Source organism: Astyanax mexicanus, chromosome 22 (assembly GCF_023375975.1).
Source record: "Astyanax mexicanus isolate ESR-SI-001 chromosome 22, AstMex3_surface, whole genome shotgun sequence".
Lineage (NCBI taxonomy): Eukaryota > Metazoa > Chordata > Actinopteri > Characiformes > Acestrorhamphidae > Astyanax > Astyanax mexicanus.
The window spans coordinates 36,961,422-36,982,384 of NC_064429.1; the positions used below are offsets into that span (position 1 = coordinate 36,961,422).

Below are 20,963 nucleotides of genomic sequence, written 5' to 3' on the forward strand. Positions count from 1 at the left end.
TACCATTACACCCCTACAGGGTAATATGAGCTACACGATAAACTTGCAGGCTACAGTCCGATAATACTCACCTCTTAACGATGAAAGAGCTAGTGCTTAGTGAAGTTAGCGGCTAATGCTAATGCTGCTCCAGTCTACGTTCTGGAGAAACTATACTGAAACTCCTGTATAACTCTGTACTTCAGCAGATTGATTTTACTGCTCATTAATACCTGACTGATTCATACATAAGAAGTACTGAAGATTTTTGGGCAAATTAAAGGATTTTAAGTTTGACTTATAGCATGTGTGTGTGTGTGTGTGTGTGTGTGTATCGTACAGCAGCAGTAGCAGGTGTGTGTAGATGCAGTAGGCAGCGGACGTCGGGTCGGGCGGAGTAGATGGCTGAGTGGAGGCTGAAGGTGGGCAGGTCGACTCCCAGTGTAGTGCTGCCTCTCTCCACCACTTCTCCCAGTATATTCACCTTCACCTGTACAGAGAAACACACACTTGTGCACCACAATATATACACTGCAATATATACCACTACTGTTAATCCTGCTTAACACACTGCTGGAGTAGTTCCTGTTGCTACACAGTCAAAAGCATACGTTCTTCTGCCCAAGTTGATGCTATGGTATCTCAGGTGGTATTTCAGGGCATTGCACAGTGGGTGCAATAATGTTGCTAAGGTGGTCACTATGGAATTCCAGCTGATTGAGTTTGCGGTATCAATAGTACTGCAATTGCGGTTGAGAAGCTGTTGTTAAGTAGGTGAAAAGGTGTCGCTAAAGGTTTAATTGCTAGGGTGGTTGCTATGGTATTCCATATAGTAGCAATAGTATAGTTGCAACTAATTCGTTTTTTGGTGCTTGCTATGGTAACCAGATGGTTGAGTTTGTGGTTGCAATAGTACTGAAATTGTGGTTGCGAAGCTGTTGTTAAGTAGGTGAAAAGGTTTTGCTAAGGGTTTCCTTGGTGGTCAATTGATAGGGTGGTTGTTATGGTATTCCATATAGTAGCAATAGTATAGTTGCAACTATATAGTTGCAATAGTATAGTTGCAACTAATTAGTTTTTTGGTGGTTGCTAAGATATCCAGACGGTTGAGCTTGCGGTTGCAATAGTACTGAAATTGTGGTTGCGAAGGTGTTGTTAAGTGGGTCAAAAGGTGTCGCTAAGGATTTTATTGGCGGTCAATTTCTAAGGTGGTTGCTATGGTATTCCAGATGGTTGAGTTTGTGGCTACAATAGTTTGCAATCGTGGTTGCGAAGCTGTTGTTAAGTAGGTGAAAAGGTTTTGCTAAGGGTTTCCTTGGTGCTCAATTGCTAAGGTGGTTGCTATGGTATTCCAGATGGTTGATTTTGCGGTTGCAATAGTATTGCAATTGTGGTTGTGAAGCTGTTTTTAGTGGGTGGTAAGGTGTTGCTAATTAGTTTTTTGGTGGTTGCTATGGTATTCCAGATGGTTGGTTTTGCGGTTGCTATGGTATTGCAATTGTGGTTGCAAAGCTGTTGTTAAGGGAGTGACGAGGTGTTGCTAAGGTGGTTCTCGGTGGTTGCTATGATATTCCAGACGGGTGATTTTGCGGTTGCATAGCACTCCATGTGGTTACGAAGTTGTTTTTAGGTGGGTGGTAAGGTGCTGCTAATTTTTTTTTGGGTGGCTGCTATGGTATTCCAGATGGTTGATTTTGCTGTTGCAGTAGTACTGCAATTGCTGTTGCGAAGGTGGTTCTTGGAGGTTGCTAGAGTGGATGCTGTGGTATTCCAGATGGCAATTTTGCGCTTACAATAGTATTACAATTTTTTTTGTGAAGGTGTTATTAAGTGGGTGATAAGGTGTTGTTAAGGTGGGTCTTATTGGTTGCTATGGTATTTCAGATGATTAATTTTGCGGTTGCAATAGTACTAACAGTGTAGTATTTAAGAGTGAGGCAGTATTAGCACAGATCCTCCTTTACAAATGATCAAGTTAAATATTAATATATGCATTTTGTACAGGTTTTTATACAAAAGAAGGAAGAAATAAAAATCTGAAATCATAATAAATCACAGTGAATTGCTGAGTCTTTTTAATGCTCCCTACAGACGCTCACTTCAAACGTCAAATTAAAAGCACATATTCCACACAGCTCCTGCAGACTGTGTTCAATTTTAGAAGCTATTACTGCAGAAGAGCAGTAAATATTACTGCAGATATATCTTATTATAAATGAGATACGCATGCATAATTCATCACTCATAATTCACCTTCTCCCGGCAGATTAAAAATGTATGTGTATCAGAGGAGAATCATTTGATCAGTATGAGAAAGTGGATTAGAAAAGGTCACTTCTCTCGTCTACAGACTTTATTACCTCAACTTATACCATTCCATACGATTCACACAGTATCAGGACATTCTACTGTCATCACAGGCAGCTTTACTTCATTTTTTACAAGGGACCTGGTTGACTGCATGTTCAAATAATTGATATTTATGACACAAAAAACTCACTCCTGTTACTTTTCATGTTTTGAGTAACAGGACTGAAAGTAACAGAAATGAGTTTTTAGCACAGAATTAGCAAAAACATGAAATACAGCTAATGGCGGCTATGCTAATAGCACGAGGACACCGAGCACATTCTAGTAATTTTCCTAAAAAGTGCATTTTAAAAATAAATGAGATGTAAGAATTAATGAAGGTAGGTTAAAATAAGATCAAATATACAGAAAAAAACTAATGAGGTAACTTCATTTTGGTCTTCCCATGATCTACAGAAGAACAAACTTACCTAAGCCATATATTTTTACATTAATAGCTGAAATATGTTACTTTAGAGTAATGAAACATTACAGTACTGCTTTAAAGTTTTATAAACATTCCCTAACCTTTAAAAACACTTTGGTACCACTTTAAAACAAGGCTTATTTATAAAGGCTTTATAAATAGTTTACAAGGTAGTTTACTAATGGTTATAAATTAGGTTATAAACCATTAGTAAGCAGTTATAACACAAAAATAAAAAGTTTTTTTCCATCAGTCAGCATTAACACTGGACTATTTATATTAAACCTTTTATAAAGAAGCCTTATTTTAAAGTGGGACCAACGCTTTTATTGCAGTTGTTTCCACCTCTGCAGCGCCCTCTAAGGTTCAACTGTGCTATACTGCTCAGACCAATCAGCTCTCCCTTCTGCCCCGCACCTAAACCCATACATCACCCTGTGCCCCTCCCAAACTACCCTTCACTACATTTTTAGCATTATATAGCATTATATATATACTGTATATATATTATATAGCAAATATCAGGGGGGTTTAGTTCCCCTGTATTGTTCATTTTATTAATAATACTACAGGCCTAAAACTGGACTGTATTGACCATGGTATGTTTTTTTCTGTTTATGTTTGTATGTTTTTTTTTATGTTTATATTTGTTTGTTTGTTTGTTTGTTGTAGTGCAGAAGTGCAGGATCTCACCAGGTTGGATGCAGTGACCTCCCCATAGGAAAGACCGTCCGGCAGCACCAGGAAATGCTCCTGCTCTTTACTGATACGCATCTGCAGAAACACATACACTGATATTAGAATTAAAATGTATAAATATACTGTTTAACCTCCTAGGACCTTACGCCCACATGTGAGGACATCAAATTTTGCGTTATCTAGACCACAACACTAAATTTAGCTCTACGAAGGCCTGGTGTCCTCATATGAGGCCATTTCACTGTCGCCTAGTGGTGGCAGCAGAGTTTAACACGTTACAGTTTCGATTTTGTTCAGAAATTTAAATGAACAGTAAATACAGTAAATTTTCATGTTTTTTTACTTTGTTATGTCTTTATTTGTCGAAGCAGCACTTCAAATCACCGTGTGGTACGGCAGCAAGACTGTGGCAGAGCGCAAACGTCTGCAGAGAGTGGTGAAGACTGCCGAGAAGATCATCAGGACTCCACTGCCCTCCCTGCAGAGCATCTACCACCACAGAGTCCACAGGAGAGCTGCATCCATCCTCAAAGACTCCACCCACCCCCAGCATGGACTGTTCACACTTCTGCCCTCAGGCCGGAGGTACAGAAGTGTAAAATGCAAGACCACCAGGTTAAAGAACAGTTTCTTCCCCACGGCCATCAGACTCTTGAACACACCTAAGGAATGACCCTGCCTTCAGACTCTAAACACACCTCAGGTATAACCCTGGGATCAGACTCTTGAACACAACTCAGGAATAACCCTGCACTTTACTTCAACATGTTTACATTGCAGCCGTCACTTTACTGTTAATCTTTTTTTAATATATATAGTTAATGTCCATAACTGCATTATTTCGCACTTGAACTTTTTTTATACATTTCTTTGCTTAAGTAACTTTTATTTTTTTTTATGTCTTTGACAATTAGTTTAATATTTATAACCTTATTGTATTTTTTTGCACTTTTTCTATCTTCTATTTGGCATTCTTGGCGAAGAGCAAAGAAAGAATTTCATTGTACACTGAAACCCGTTTCTGTACTGTACATATGACAATAAACTCTTTGAATCTTGAATCTTGAAATGAGCCATATTGCTCTTTTTGGCAATGTTTGCACTTTATCATTACTTATTGCGACTTTATTGTGTTCTATTGAAATATAAAACTAAAGTCCTCATATGTGGACATCATTTTCTCAGAAACTACATAATGTAAAAAGATAGCAAAGAGAAATAAAAATTGCATGCCATGTAAGAGTTCGGGTCTTAGGAGGTAAAACATATATAAATACACCCACACTCTCAGATTAAACAGGGACAGTGCTCTGCATTTCTCTAAAACCCAAACAAAGACTGAATGCAGTTATTTGCAGCTCTGAGCTTGGTTTGGAGAAGATGCGTAAGTGTAAGTGAGTGGGAGATTACAGTCCCTGCATTATTATATAAGCACTGCGAGTATCAACAGTAAAAACTGCAGTTACTGCTCTGAACAGTCTGTGTAGAAAAAATATATACAGCTCTGGAAAAAGAAAAATAAGATTTCACCTAAAAATGATGAGTTTCTTTGATTTTACCAAACTGAAAACCTCTGGAATATAATCAAGAGGAAGATGGATGATCACAAACCATCAAACCACCAAACTGAACTGCTTGAATTTTTACACCAGGAGTAAAGCAGCATAAAGTTATCCAAAAGCAGTGTGTAAGACTGGTGGAGGAGAACATGATGCCAAGATGCATAAAAAAAATCATTTTTTAATGCATTCATGCATTAAAAACCGGGTTATTCCACCAAATATTAATAATATTGATTTCTGAACTCTCTGAATTTGAGGTCTGAAAGCTTTTTGTTTTGTTTTATTTAAAAACAAAAAACAAAATGTTAATTTTACTCAAACATATACTCTCAATTATTTCCAGAGCTGTGTATAAATTATAGTTTTGACCAAAATGAATCACAGTTTTAAGTTATTACTAATTACGTCCATTTTTAGGACAAATTTTAGAGTATTGGAAACGTGAAATGGAATTCGAGCATGATTATAAAAGTAATATAATTAACCCAGAATGCACTTTTTTATAGGACTGTAAACAAAGTGTCCAAACCCAGACTGCAAAAATCAATAGTGGCATCGGCTCAAGTTCGAATCCTTGCCTGATTTTTGCCCAAAAGTCTAGCTTAAATGTCTGGCTGAAGTGCTGCACGTTCCAGCAGCCCAGTTGCTGAGTATAATACAATAATATATATATATATATATATATATATATGTGTGTGTGTGTTTCAGCAGTAGTAAGTGTGTACTCACTGTGAGGTTAGCGCTGGTGAGCTGGGCCCAGCCGTACAGGTCCAGTAAACGGTGGACGCTGGCCAGCTTACAGCGCATCAGTCTCTCGCCCTTCACCATAGAGCCGGGCTCATATCCATGCAGATCATTTATCGGCGTCACCATCGTCACTGCTGAGAGAGAAACGAGAGAAAGAGAGATTTCAGCATACAGTCCCTTACTGCATATCAAATAACCTGCGTCTAATTACAGTTTTTAAAGTGTATTTTTATTTAAACAGCCACATAAATGTGAATGTAAGTTATTATAGAAGATCATATCTGATTCTAACTTTCCAAAATCAATATACAGCGGTTGGAGAATGAAACTGAAGCACCTGGTTTTGGAGCACAATAATTGATTGTGGTGACGGACAGTTCTGGTGGAAACAGGAGAGTTGAGGTGCACATTGAATTCTGCGTGATTTGATCAGCCGTGGTTTTATGTTTTTTGGATACAATCCGGGTTAGCACCCGAACATCCCTTTCAGACAGCTTCCTCTTACAGCGTCCACAGTTAATCCTGTTGGATGTGGTTGGTTCTTCTTGGTGGTATGCTGACATTACCCTGGATACCGTGGCTCTTGATGCATCACAAAGACTTGCTGTCTTGGTCACAGATGCTCCAGCAAGACGTGCACCAACAATTTGTCCTCTTTTGAACTCTGGTATGTCTCTCATAATGTTGTGTGCATTGCAATATTTAGAGCAGAACTGTGCTCTTACCCTGCTAATTGAACCTTCACACTCTGCTCTTACTGGTGCAATAATGTGCAATTAATGAAGATTGAACACCAGGCTGCTCCAATTTAGACATGAAACCTAAAATCCCACACTAAAATGATGACAGGTGTTTCAGTTTCATTGTCCAATCCCTTTATATATTATCAGTGTGTGTGTATAAAACGTATATATATATAATACATACTGGATGGTGATACAGGCAGGGCAGCAGGAGAGCCGTAAGTGGCCATAAAATCAGCGATCTGTCTGAGAGCCCAGAGACTGGAGGAGCTCCCACCTTTCTTCATCTGCTCCTGAATCAACACATCCAGCTCCTCCCGGAACGACTGCAAAAAAAACACACACACAACACAATTACTATTACTAATAATAACAATTATCATTACTATTATTATTAATAAAACACTTACTCTCGATTATATAAAATAAAACCAGCAAAATAAAATAAAAACAGCAGGCAGTAATACAAAACCTTAAGTAGAAAATAGACATAACCGCTTAATAGTATGAGCTAATGCTAATATTTGTCTATAAAGAGCACTTTCAATGTGGTTGGTGTGGTGCAGTGGATAACACCACTGCCTGCCAGTAAGCTATAGAGGTTCAATTCCTGGCCTGGGTGACTGAATGCTGCGCTACACCAATAAAAGTCCATGAGCAAGACTCTTAACACCTTACACTTTACATTGGTCCACCTCTCTAATAGGAATAATGAAAAACTGCAGGTTTAAGTTCATTTTTACTCCGCACTCACCTACTTTGAAGTAAATGAAGTGTTCGCTATCAGTTTAATCAGACAAACTGTCTGTTTTTTTTTTCAGATTAAAGATACAGTATGGGCTGTACAGGACTAGGATAGTAACTAAATTAGCTGAGCTAGCTTAGCCTTAGCTTAGCCTTAGCATTTGCTTGTTTACCAAAAGACTTACTGCCTTTCTCTGGGTAAATTTCACTCATGTGTGACTAGAACAGCACTGCTGACATAAATTTATTATTAAATTATTACTTTGGAAAAAATAAATATTTTTAAATGATAATTTAGTGAAATGTCTCACACACACACACACACACACACACACTCACAATAAGCACTATAGTAAACACTATAATAACTATAACTGCCAACTACTCAGATGTGATTAATTAATACTCATACATTGGACTTCCTCTGTACTTCGTCACTCCAGCCATGTCCTTCCTCTTCCTCTTTTCTCTTTCACTCTTCCTCTCTCACTTTTTTTTGCTGTCATTCAATCCAACGGTCCCTCGTTCACTGCTCTACTTAGTGGCAGCTCCAACTGTCTGATACTATCAATATTGTCCCCTCCCTCCCTCCTCCTCTCCCTCTCTCTCTATCGCTCTCTTTTTCTCACTGACTCACTCTCTCTCTTTCTCTCTCTCTCACCATATGTCTCTCTATCTTTCTTTACCTCTCTGTCACACTATAATATATTCTCTATCTCTCGCTCTCTCTTTATCCATCTATATATGTATATTTACAGTACGTCACTCTACCTTTTTGACTTCTTTTTAATACACTCTAATATATTCTTACTCTGTGTATATTCCTCTCTTTCTCGCTCTCTGTCTTTATTCTATCCTTTCTTCTATCTTTCATGACTGAGACACTCTCTCTCTCACTTACTCACATCCTTTTGTTGCTCTGCCTTTCTTTATTACATTGTTATATACACTCTAATGTAATATTTTTCTTTCTCTCTGACTATATTCTCTCTCTTTCTCTCTTTCTCTCTCTCGTTTTACTATCTGACCTCTCTATAATACAATAAACTGTAATGCTCACTCTCTCTCTCTCTCTCTCTCTCTCTCTCTCTCTCACACACACAGTTACCCTGTCTCTCCACCTGTCTTTCCTTCTTTGTAAAAGAGTATAATATTCTATCTCTCACTTTTTCTGACCGTATGTTTATCTACCTTTCTTTATGTTTATGTAATGGATTCCATATGCTCTCTCTCTCTCTCTCTCTCTCTCTCTCTCTCTCTCTCATACCATATTTCTCTCTACCTTTCTTTTCTTCTCTGTAATAGACTCTAAATTATTCTCCCTCTCTCTCTCTATCTCTCTCTCTCTCTTACTGTATATCTCTCCATCTTTCTTTACGTCTATGTAATGGACTCCATAATATACTCTCTTGCCTTCTCTCTCTCTTTCTTTCTCTCTCTTTTTCTGACCATATGTCTCTACCTTTCTTTATGCCTAGGTAATACTCCATAACATACTCTCTCACCCTCTCTCTCCCTCTCTCTCCCTCTTTCTTTCTCTTTTTTACCGTATATGTTCACTTCATTGTAAAAGACTCTACAGTATATTCTCTCTCCCTCTTTCTTTCTTTCTCTCTCTCTCTTTTTTCCCCACGTCTCTCTACCTTTCTTCACTTCTTTGTAAAAGACTCTACAGTTTATACTCTCTCTCTTTCTTTCTTACTGTATGTCTCTCCACCTTTCTTTATGTCTATGTAATAGACTCCATAATATACTCTCTCTCTCCCTCTCTCTCCTTTTCCCTCTCTCTTTCTTACCACATGTCTCTCTACCTTTGTTTTCTTTTTTGTAATAGACTCTAAATGATTCTTCCTTTCTCTTTGTCTCTCTCTCTCTCTCTCTCTCTTTCTGACCTTAGGTCTCTCTATGTTTCTTAACACATACATAACAGACTTTATAATATTCTCTCTCTCTCTCTCTCTCTCTCTCTCTCATTCTCAATCACTCTCTCTCTTTCTTACCCTATGTCTACCTTTCTCTATTTCATTGTAAAAGACTCTACAGTATATATTCTCTCTCTCTCTCTCTCTCACACTCTTTTTCTGACTTTGTCTCTCTGCTTTAATTTCTGCTATTGTAATACACTCCGTTATCTACTCTTTCTTCATCTTTCTCTCTCAATCCCTCACTCTCACTATCATCACATGTCTATTTATCACTCTATACCTATTTTAGACACTGTCTAATGTATCTCCCTTTCTTTTATCTCTCACTCTAATGCTCTCTCTCTCAGTCTCACCTTATGTCTCTCGCCCTATTTTTCACTCTGTAATGTATTCTCTCTCTCTCTTCTACTTCTCTTTATCCCTAGCTCTATCCTTCTTCACCTCTATGAGATACACTCTAAAATACTCTCTCTCTCTCTCTCTCTCACACATCATCATCATATGTCTCTTTATCTCTATTTACCTCTTTTTAGACACCGTCTAATGTTTTCTCTCTTTCTTTCATCTCTCTCTCTCTCACTCTCTCTTTAATACATTCTAATACTCTGTCTCTCTCTCTCTCTCTCTCTCTCTCTGTGTGAAGCTGTGGTCGGTGATTCAGGGCAGATTATGTCTAAGCTGAGGAGCTAATCATATCTTTGGAAGTTTAATGAGGGGGAAGGAGAGAGAGAGAGAGAGACAAAGAGAGAGATGGAGACAGCATGGAAGAGAGAGGGAGGGATTGGGATTGGAATTGGAATGGAGGAATGAAATTATAGGCCCAAAGGACAAGTGAGGACACACTTCAGAGGGACATTTATTTTTCCGCTGTCTTTTAAAGGCTCCTCTTTATCATTCAACCCATTCACACTCACACAATGATGTACAGTAGATTTGGGGCGTGTCAGTGTGTCTTCGCTATCGTAACGACGGGAAAAGTACACCTTGCGTGTCTCAAAACGCAAAGCAAAAGGCATGCAATAATTCTCTTAATTAATCATGGGTGTGGTTAACTAATTTTGGGCATAACATGATCCAATAAACCAATCAGAGTGTCTCTTGCTCATCATTCTCTTTAAGAGTAGAACCAGGTGAGCTCTGTCTTTGGTGGATTGCTATTGTAACGGTGCAGCTACCTGGACGTGTCCAACAAACTCCTCTCAGCAGAGGAAACTGAGCTGCTGGTTGACGCTGTGAAGGAGCTCCAGCAGCTCATTTACGGGAACAGCAATGTTATTTTATTTACTATTCTGTTTATTGTTGATGTAAAAGTTGGATTTGTGCTGCTGTGATGCCTGTGATGTTTATGTGATGCCAAGATAGCGATGAACGTCTGACTGTTGGCGTCTGTCTAGGTTGTATTCAGTCAGTGGAGCTCCTGTGTTTTCTGTTACCAAGATAAACAAGCAAAACTCCAGAAATGTACCTGAACACACCTCATTTCCAGAACACCACACCCATCAGTGTAGATATATTCAGAAGCTCTGCTGCTGTTTAAACCAGACACATGCAATGCATGAAAATAGACACACACCCACGTACACACACACACACACACTCTGTGCTCACAGGGCTCTGCAGGATGCTGGACACTCGTTTCTTGGAGCCGCTGGTGGGGGTGGACTGCTGGGGGGACAGGACCTCCTCCATCAGAACACACTCCCCGTCCACCGGGCTGCTCTGCACCGGCGTCCCCTTAGGAGTCGAACTGCTGCTCATCTTCCTTCACTGGCAGAGAATGAAAGCGTAGAGAGATAGATAGAGAGAGAAAGAGAGAGAGAGAGAGAGGGAGCTGGGTGGGTCAGAGAAAGAGAGAGAGAGAAACAAAGAGAAAGCGATCAATCATTGTGAATTACGGAAATATGATCCACTCTGTAATTTCATTGACATTTACAGGCTGGACTCTGGTTACACACACACACACACACACACCACCTCCCATACACACACACACACACATACTCCTGTGGATGCCAGATAAGAGTTTTTCGCGCACCACACCCAAGCATGTGTCTAACGGTCAGCTTTACGACTTCAAAACGTCAAAACAACAAAAATACGTGCAAATACAGAACTTGTGGCCACCCCTTCTTTTCTGATGCATTCAGCTACTTGACGTTACACCCATTACTGCTGAAATATATGTGCAAATGCACATGCACAGCTTGTCTAGTCCCTGTAGTAAAGAAAAGTACTGTTAATAGAATAAGACTTTAACTATAGGAGTTTGAATATATTGAGTTGTGGATAGGTCACGTTGCTGTATGCAATCAAATCTACCAAGCAATGCTATAAAAATTCTAGTAGGAATATATACTGTATATGCATCCGTCTGATTTATTGTGCCTTCTAGGGCTGAGTTGTCTATAATTATCGATGTATTTTCACACAAGGACTAAGAATAATCTCTTCTCACAGTTCTTGTATTGGGTTTAAATAGATTGTTTTGTGTCTCTTGTTTTTCATACTACTTAAAGTGGGAAAAAAAACATTTATTTATGTTATTTAAAGAATCTGCCTATAATTACCACACGTTAGTGTTAGCTTATGCTAAACTCTAAAACAAAAACAAGCTAGTTCATGCTTAACTGTGATAGAACAACATAGCACAAAACTCGAGAATTTGAACGTTGTTACATCTCCCTCTTCTGCTGATCTGCCACGGACAGTAGGTACAGATCCCTCCCTCAGACGAAGTCTGCTAGCTAGTGTCATTTCGATTGCCTTCCAGTTGTAGAAGACATAAAATGCAGATAGAACTGCTAGGCTACTCTAACATACCGGACATGCTACTGAATGATAAAAGTGTACTGTCTTTATTATTACTTCATGGGATTAATATATATATACAGTATATATATATATATATATATATATATATATATATATATATATATATAGTATATGGACATTTAGCAGAAAATATCAAGATTTATATATTATATCAATATTTATTATATTATATAGCTCTATTTGGCAGAAATATCTGACATATATTGACATTCAGCGAAAAAAATATCAGGATATTATTTTTGATTCATATCGCCCAGCCCTTGTGCCTTTTTTCAGACTTTAGTCTAAAAACTGATGCAGAAATAGTTGCAATTTGTTTTTAAGACAATAACAGTGAACTTAAGGCATGCTTTAACTCTGTAGAGAAATTTGCAATGAAAACGAACTTGACCATCAAAAACATTATGATGATGGAACTGGCACTCATTAGGACCGCCCCAAGAAAGAAAAAAAGGAAGAGCGAGAGTTTCCTCTGTTGTACAGGATGAGTTTATCAGAGTTTCCAGTCTCAGAAACCACAAGTTAACAAACAGCTCCCCAGATAAAAGCATCTAAAAGCTTCTTTACAGAGTATTTTGGTTTGTTTAACACTGTTTTTAAGTTACTACAGGATTCATTATGTGTTCCTTCATAATCTGATAGATCACTTCACTATTCATTTACTATGTAGGAAAAATAAAAACATTGAATAAGATACTGTACAATAAAAACAGCCATGCTTTTTACCTCTACCTTATCCAGCAAAACACTACCATTAATAGTTTTATTATTATTATGCTGAGGAAACAAAAAAAATCTGTTTTTTGCTTTGCTGAGCACTTGGCTCTGGCCCAGGCTGTGTATAGAGGTTGCAGTTCTGCAATCTGAAGCACTTTAGGTTCCCACAATGCATTACTCTCACTTCCACCCACTTAACGTAAAGCTAATGTATGTCTGATTCAGGTAAAGAGCTTAGTGGAGGAAGAAGGTCAGTAGAATCATCTACAGACAATCTTACGAGACACACCTTTAAATATTTAAAGCTACTGATGCTAAACTATTAAAATATACAGTATTATATTTTATATATATATATATACATTTAAAGGGGAGATATTACAAAACAAAACATGTTCATGAGGTTCTTTACACAAAATCACTCTCACATAAAGATAAAGATCTCACCAGCTCTGTTCTTACCACTTTCAGGATGAGTGTTTAAGGAATCTGTCATTTTTATGCAAATAAGCAGTTGCTGGCCCCACCCCATGTTTACACTAAGCATTAGTGTTAATTTATGCTAAATGCTTAACTGTGATAGAAGCACAAAACTCATTATTTTAAATTTCTTACGTCTCCCTGCTCATCTGCTGACTTATCACGAACAATAAGTATAGATCCCTTCCTCAGACGAAGTCTGCTGGCTAATCCTGAAGATCTAGTGGGTGGGGGCTGATGGGAATATACTTACTGCAGTGTAGGCCTGTAACAAAAAATTAACGAGTTACTGTAGAATATATGGGCTTATGTAACAAAGTGACCCAGTATGCTGATTATTATACTATATTGTTTAAAATGTGTACTGTGTCTGATCTTTTGTACTGTTACTGATCTATTCTTATATTGTCACTGATCTATTGTAGTACTGTTACTGATCTATTCTTATATTGTTACTGATCTATTCTTATATTGTCACTGATCTATTCTTATATTGTCACTGATCTATTGTAGTACTGTTACTGATCTATTCTTATATTGTCACTGATCTATTCTTATATTGTCACTGATCTATTCTTATATTGTCACTGATCTATTGTAGTACTGTTACTGATCTATTCTTATATTGTCACTGATCTATTCTTATATTGTCACTGATCTATTGTAGTACTGTTACTGATCTATTCTTATATTGTTACTGATCTATTCTTATATTGTCACTGATCTATTCTTATATTGTCACTGATCTATTCTTATATTGTCACTGATCTATTGTAGTACTGTTACTGATCTATTCTTATATTGTTACTGATCTATTGTAGTACTGTTACTGATCTATTCTTATATTGTTACTGATCTATTGTAGTACTGTTACTGATCTATTCTTATATTGTTACTGATCTATTGTAGTACTGTTACTGATCTATTCTTATATTGTTACTGATCTATTCTTATATTGTTACTGATCTATTGTAGTACTGTTACTGATCTATTCTTATATTGTTACTGATCTACTCTTATATTGTTACTGATCTATTGTAGTACTGTTACTGATCTATTCTTATATTGTCACTGATCTATTCTTATATTGTTACTGATCTATTCTTATATTGTCACTGATCTATTGTAGTATTGTCTTTGGTGTGTCAGGGATGCGCTGGCTGGTTGTCTGGTGGGGGAATCGGGGATCAGCTGCTGATAGAGATCCACTCAGAGACTCGTCCCCCGGGATCATTATAACCCCCGGACCCGTCTGCAGCTCAGCCCACCCATGTGTTACAACCTGGACCAGCGTCAAAAACTTGCACTGCACTATACAGACCATAATAACAAACCTAAAAAAAATAACATTGTTGTTTTATTCTATAAACTACAGACAACATTTCTCCCAAATTCCAAATAAAAATATTCTCATTTAGAGCATTTATTTACAGAAAATGAGAAATGGCTGAAATAACAAAAAAGATGCAGAACTTTCAGACCTCAAATAATGCAAAGAAAACAAGTTCATATTCATAAAGTTTTAAGAGTTCAGAAATAATCAATATTTGGTGGAATAACCCTGTTTTTTAACCCCAATTTTAATTTCATGCATCTTGGCATCATGTTCTCCTCCACCAGTCTTACACACTGCTTTTGGATAACTTTATGCTGCTTTACTCCTGGTGCAAAAATTCAAGCAGTTCAGTTTGGTGGTTTGATGGCTTGTGATCATCCATCTTCCTCTTGATTATATTCCAGAGGTTTTCAATTTGCTAAAATCAAAGAAACTCATCATTTTTAAGTGCTCTCTTATTTTTTTCCCCAGAGAAGTATATTATAGAACAAAAACATTAAGCCCATTCTAAATTACTTTGTTTATATAGTACTCATATAAGTTAGTAATTCTACAAAACTGAGTAGAATTTCCTGTTCAATTCATTTTATATAGTGATTTTTTTATATTTCTACATTTGTTCTTTTTTTAGTCCTTTGTTTTAAAGCACTTTGTCATTGCTTTTAACTTCATATTCTTTTAATTGTAACTAATTGCACTAAAAACATATATATATTTTTTTTTTTTAGTTGCTTTGTTTAAATAAAATAAGGGGGTAAATAATGTTTAAGGCAGGTTGCTATATTTAGCTAAACTCAAATTTATTCACATTTATTATTCAGTTATAAATTTTAATGCAGAAATAAAAATATGCAAATGATTTGGTAATAACACATTTTTTTATTGTTGAAATTGTATTATATTATGCATGATTAATTCTATTGTTGTGTGGTTACAGAAAAAATCTGTTTATATTTGATTAACACACTTTACTGATAAATCAAGGTCCGCACTCTTTTCAGGTCTGACTCGTTCTGATTGTGTTGATGTAATAAAAATAAAATACGTAAAAACTTAAGGTCAGATACAAATGTCTTAGTATATATTATATAGTGTACATAGTGCTTATAAACACTAAAATAGTATTGAAATATACTAAAATTTAGATAGGAATCTGTCTTTTTCACTTTTTCTGCACTTATTTAAAACAAACCATCAAAGAACAGGCAAAAACTATTTATATAACATTATAAATGAATAAAATCAGCAATTTTTGCAAATTTAAAGAGTTAAAACTCTGTATGCTGCTCTATTGGTGGTGAAATGAAGCTCCAGTGTGATGATACAGGACTTCACTTTATCCCAGTATGGACAGCATTACAGCAGTGCTCATTATATCAGAGTATAAACTGCATTATTTGGGATTAGCTGAGTCTCTAAAAGCACCGGCGGAGTTCACTCTTTAACCTCTTTTAGCGCTGAGTTAATCTCCTCATTAACCCTCGACACACACAGAGGAATAATCCATTAAAACACACTTCTAAACACACTGGAAGATGAGTTCAGGTCTTTATATACTTAAAAATATAGATTTCATAGATTAAGATAAATTAAATTATTCTAATATAGTTAAAATACGAGTTCAATGCTACTAAACTTATTGAGAAATATAACATAGATGCCATTATCTTATATTACAGTGAAACAAACATTTTTAAAAGTCTCATTCCATCGTTTTTTCATTCATTTTTAAAAATGTCTAGTTGTGTCTCTAGTATGAATGAATGCCATGGGAGCTGTTTTTGTGCAAAAAAAGTGCTCCAGTGTTTCTGTATAATCCCGATTTAGTTCACTTGATTAGTGGTCTCTAAAGAAAGACAGGATTTCGGCTCTTGCTGATGAATATTCATACATGCAAACATATCGCCTCTGATTGGCTTGGATGGTTTATACTTCTCATCCAATCACAATCAGATTCACTCTATCTGGATGGAGAGATTTATCTGGATAGGGGTTTTATTGAACGATGAGAAGCCGGAATGAAAACCAGCTGAAATGAAATAGGAGTAACGAGGCTGTTTTTATTCAAATGTAAGGAGAAGAAATATGTATGAAAATATAAAATAATTACTCAAGTATAGATAACCTTACATTTCTATTTAAGTAACGTAATTAAGTATTTGTACTTCTACGCCCTTTAGTGGTAAAACCCTGTGCTCGGGCTAGCTGTCTCTCTCTCTCTCTCTCTCTCTCTCTCTCTCTCTCTTTAATTCGCACCACCTGTATCTCTCTCTCTCTTTCTCGCTTGCCCCTCTTTCTGTCTCTCTCTCTCCCTTTCACTTGCGCCGCCTGTCTCTCTCTTTTTCTCTCTCTGTTTCATTCGCACCTGTTTTCTGTTTCTTCCACCTGTTTCTATCTCTCTCGCTTGCACCATCTGTCTGTCTCTCTCCCTCTCTCTCTCTCTCGCTTTCACTCACATGTCTGTCTGTCTTTCTCTCTCTCTTGCGCTCTTTTGCTCGCACCATCTGTCTGTCTGTCTCTCTCTTTTTCACTCGCGCCATCTGAATCTCTTTCTCTCTTTCTCACGCGCCATCTGTCTGTCTGTCTCTCTCTCTTTCTCTCGTGCCATCTGTCTCTCTCTCTCCCTCTCTTTCTCTCACGCCACCTGTCTGTTTCTCTCTCTCCCTCGCTCTCTCTCGCTTTCACTCACGTGTCTGTCTGTCTTTCTCTCTCTCTTGCGCTCTTTTGCTCAAACCATCTGTCTGTCTGTCTCTCTCTTTTTCACTCGCGCCATCTGTCTTTCCCTCTCTCTTTCGCTTGTGCTTTCTGTCTCTCTTTCGCTTGCACTCTTTCTCGCGCCATCTGTCTGTCTGTCTGTGTCTCTCATTTTGTTTTTTTCGCCTTTACCATCTCTCTGTTTGTCTGTCTCTCTTCCTTTCTTTCTCTCGCGCCACCTGTCTGTCTCTCTCTCTCTCGCTTTTTCGCAAGAGCCATCTGTCTTTTCTGTACCGATACAGCCCTATAATCGGACCATACCTGTAATCATTGACATATCTGCCATATGACTTCTCTTAATGGATTAAAACGTAAGTTCCCTTCTTCCATTCACAATAAAACCATTGGGAACTTGTGTTTAAGGAAAGAAAGACCTGCTGTGGGCGTGGCCTTCTCAGCTCTATTGATCAGTCTAAAAGGAAATCTCGCAGACCGGACGAGGTCCTTCCCCGTAGCAGAGTGATCTTAATGCTTTTAGAGGAAGTGAAGAAGCCGGCCGCTGAAGACTGGTGGGAATGTGGATGAGTGGAAGTGAGGTCTAATTGGTATTAGTGCTGCTCAGTAATCAAGTTAAAGCAGTCTATCCCAGCATGCACCAGGCTTCCGACATTGGGACTCCTGGGTTGGACGTGCGGTTGAAGGAAAAGCCTTTAATTGGTGTATGATCTCTACATTACATGGAGGCTCTTTCTAGGAAACTGGAAACTGGATATACTGTACCACTACAGACCTATAGGGGGCAGCAGCACCACTGAAGCACATGCGAATAACCATTGCATGTAAATATCTTTACGTTTTCTGCTCTTTTTTATTCTTTATCTTTATAGTGCATGCTTTTTATCAGGTTAGCTAAAGCATCACGAGTTCTTTTCACTGGAATTACGGAGCCGTGCACAATTCCTGAAAAACAACCCCAACACCATCATAATGATCCCCCCTCAGCCAAACTTTAAACCTGGCACAATGCAGTCAGACAAAAATAGCTCCAGTAATACTAAACGTTTTAAGCGTCACAACTACACGATACAGCGATAAAATATCACAATAAATTATAGTAACTAAAGGTAAGCTAAAGGTTAAGGTGATAGGCTATTGTGGGGCATCCTCAAACAGAAGAACAGTGGAGGAGAGCAAGGTCTCTCACACCCACCAGCTCTGTGATGTGATTCTGAATTATATTTTATTAATTTACCTGCATTTATAACCTGCTACAATTTCAATATTTATACATATTGCAAGTCTAAGTGGGCTTATTCCCATTTCCACCATTTTATTAGTGTATATACATTAGTATACAAGATTGCACTTAAAATGTTGAGTTTCTTTGATTTTATCAAATTATAAACCTCTGGAATATAATCAAGAGGAAGATGGATGATCACAAACCATCAAACCACCAAACTGAACTGCTTGAATTTGTGCACCAGGAGTAAAGCAGCATAAAGTTACCCAAAAGCAGTGTGTAAGACTGGTGGAGGAGAACATGATGCCAAGATGCATGAAAAAAAACTGTGATTAAAAACCACCAGGATTCTTCCACCAAATATTGATTTCTGAAATAACTTTTTGTTATTTCAGCAATTTCTCATTTTCTGCAAATAAATGCTCTAAATGAGAATATTTTTATTTGTAATTTGGGAGAAATGTTGTCTGTAGTTTATAGAATAAAACAACAATGTTCATTTTACTCAAACATAAACCTATAAATAGCAAAATCAGAGAAACTGATTCAGAAACTGAAGTGCTCTCTTTATTTTCAATCAGTTATAAGTAATAAAGCTATTTTTCAGCAGATTCTTCATTCGTAGAGACAGAATATCACACTCTATCTCTCTGGGGGAAAGTCTGGCTCATCCCACCCTCCTCTCCTCCGCTCATCATCCTCTCATCCTCTCCCAGAAGGAAATATTAATACCCCTCACACTGGAGAGAGGGGGGCAGGGTGGGGCAAAGACCTAATCTGGGCATCACACCACCACACCAACAATTATATTATATTATATTATATTATATTATATTATATTATATTATATTATATTATATTACTGATTATAACACCAGAATAACCATCAAAAAACACCAGCAGAGCTTTAATATAAAGAAAACTGAAACTAAAACAAAGCATGGCGTCTCATTCTTCTTCTTCCCACACGCCAGCCCGTGCTGAGATGAACTGAACCGATTCTTTTGAACCGACTCTTTTAAGACGAATCTCTTTAAATGAATCAATCGAACAGATTAATACAGAAGGCCAGGTTTACATGAACAAACTGCTCCTAATAATCAAAATGTGAATTTTTCCCATTATTATTAAAGTTTAAAAACAATGTTGCATAAATTTTGTAGCCTAATGACTCTTTATGTAAATTAAGAAAAAAGACATAAGATAAATAAGGAACTCAAAATAAGTTTTGTCTGTTTGCTGCAAGATCAGCTTCTATGTTGATTTTATTGTATTTAATTCGATTCATTTTTAATGTTAATTCAACAAGGACAATTCACATAAATCAAGATTCCAGTTTACTCATCATTGGAAATAAAACAGTGTGAATTTTCCTTTTGTATCAAAGCAGCAAAACTTAGAGCTTAGAGCTTTAAGCATTTTCTCAGTCTGCTTTATGAGGTAGAATCACCAGGAATTCAGGCTTTCAGTTAACAGCTGTGCTGAACTTGTCAAGAGTTAATTACTTTAATTTCTTGTCTCTTAATGTAAAGTTTGAGAGCATCAGTTAAAGTAAAGTAGTGAAGAGGTAGAGTTACAGGTATACAGTGAAAAGTGAATATTTAACTACTCAACTAAGTAAAGAAAAAATTACTTTAGGAAAAAATGAAGGTCTGTCAATCCAAAAAGAAGAACATCAAGAATTTTGAAAGTATCCTCAAGTGCAGTCACCGCAAAGACCTTAAAAAAAAAAGGTTTTGATGATGAAACTGGCACCCATCAGGAGTTGCCGCCCTCAGAAACAAACGAAAAGTTAAGAGCTCCCCAGATAAGAGCACCTAAAATGAGTATTTTGGTTTGTTTAACACTGTTTTTCAGTTACTACATGATTCCTTATGTCTTCCTTCATAGTCTGAATCACTTCACTATTCATTTACTATGTAGGAAAATATATTAAATAATAAATATATTGAGTAAATGAGAAGCACAATGTCGATATATTGTACAGTAACTTCATAACGTATTGCGATAAGCCTACATTCATCTGACAACTAAAAAGAATCGGTTCAAATGAGTCGATTCCTCAAACTGTATCGAATCTCCCAGCACAAATCCCGCGCGCTCGTGGCTGCCTAGCAACACGGAGCGCGGCTCGGATTGGATAAGCGGTCGCTTATGGCGACTGGGCTTTAATGTGCTGTTCATTTATTTTTTACAACATTTTTAACTAATTTTAGCGCGTTTAACCCTATTTACAGCGTATTTAACATCTTTAAAAATGTGATTATACGCTGAAATACATGCTAAATGCGCTCAAACCGAGCGTATTATCAGAGTAGTCATGCTAACATTAGCTATAGGTGGCCACAAAATAAATAAATAAATCAAATATCACAAATATAAGCTGCATTTTGTATCATTCTTTGCAAAAGGAGCATTTAAACATTTAAACTACGCGTGTAGCGTAATCCTCTGTGGTTATTTTTGTGGAACTCTCAATTCCACCT

At 37.2% G+C, this 20,963-nt stretch overlaps 1 protein-coding gene across 3 annotated transcripts in view; it reads right to left on the bottom strand.

Moving 5' to 3' along the window:
• Positions 1 to 11,128, bottom strand: part of add2 (adducin 2 (beta)) — a 31,293-nt gene extending 20,165 nt beyond the window's left edge. The window contains exons 1-5 of one of the 3 annotated variants that reach the window (XM_022664681.2): positions 10,784 to 11,128; positions 6,691 to 6,832; positions 5,746 to 5,897; positions 3,449 to 3,529; positions 320 to 469 (exon numbers count right to left, since the gene is read on the bottom strand). In XM_022664681.2, the coding sequence (XP_022520402.2) occupies positions 320 to 469; positions 3,449 to 3,529; positions 5,746 to 5,897; positions 6,691 to 6,832; positions 10,784 to 10,933 (675 nt within the window). In that variant the 5' untranslated portion in view covers positions 10,934 to 11,128. Of the gene's footprint in view, positions 1 to 319; positions 470 to 3,448; positions 3,530 to 5,745; positions 5,898 to 6,690; positions 6,833 to 7,662; positions 7,805 to 10,783 lie in introns of those variants that run through there. The other 2 variants (XM_022664682.2, XM_022664683.2) reach the window with 2 other exon arrangements.
• Between the last annotated feature and the right edge of the window lie 9,835 nt (positions 11,129 to 20,963).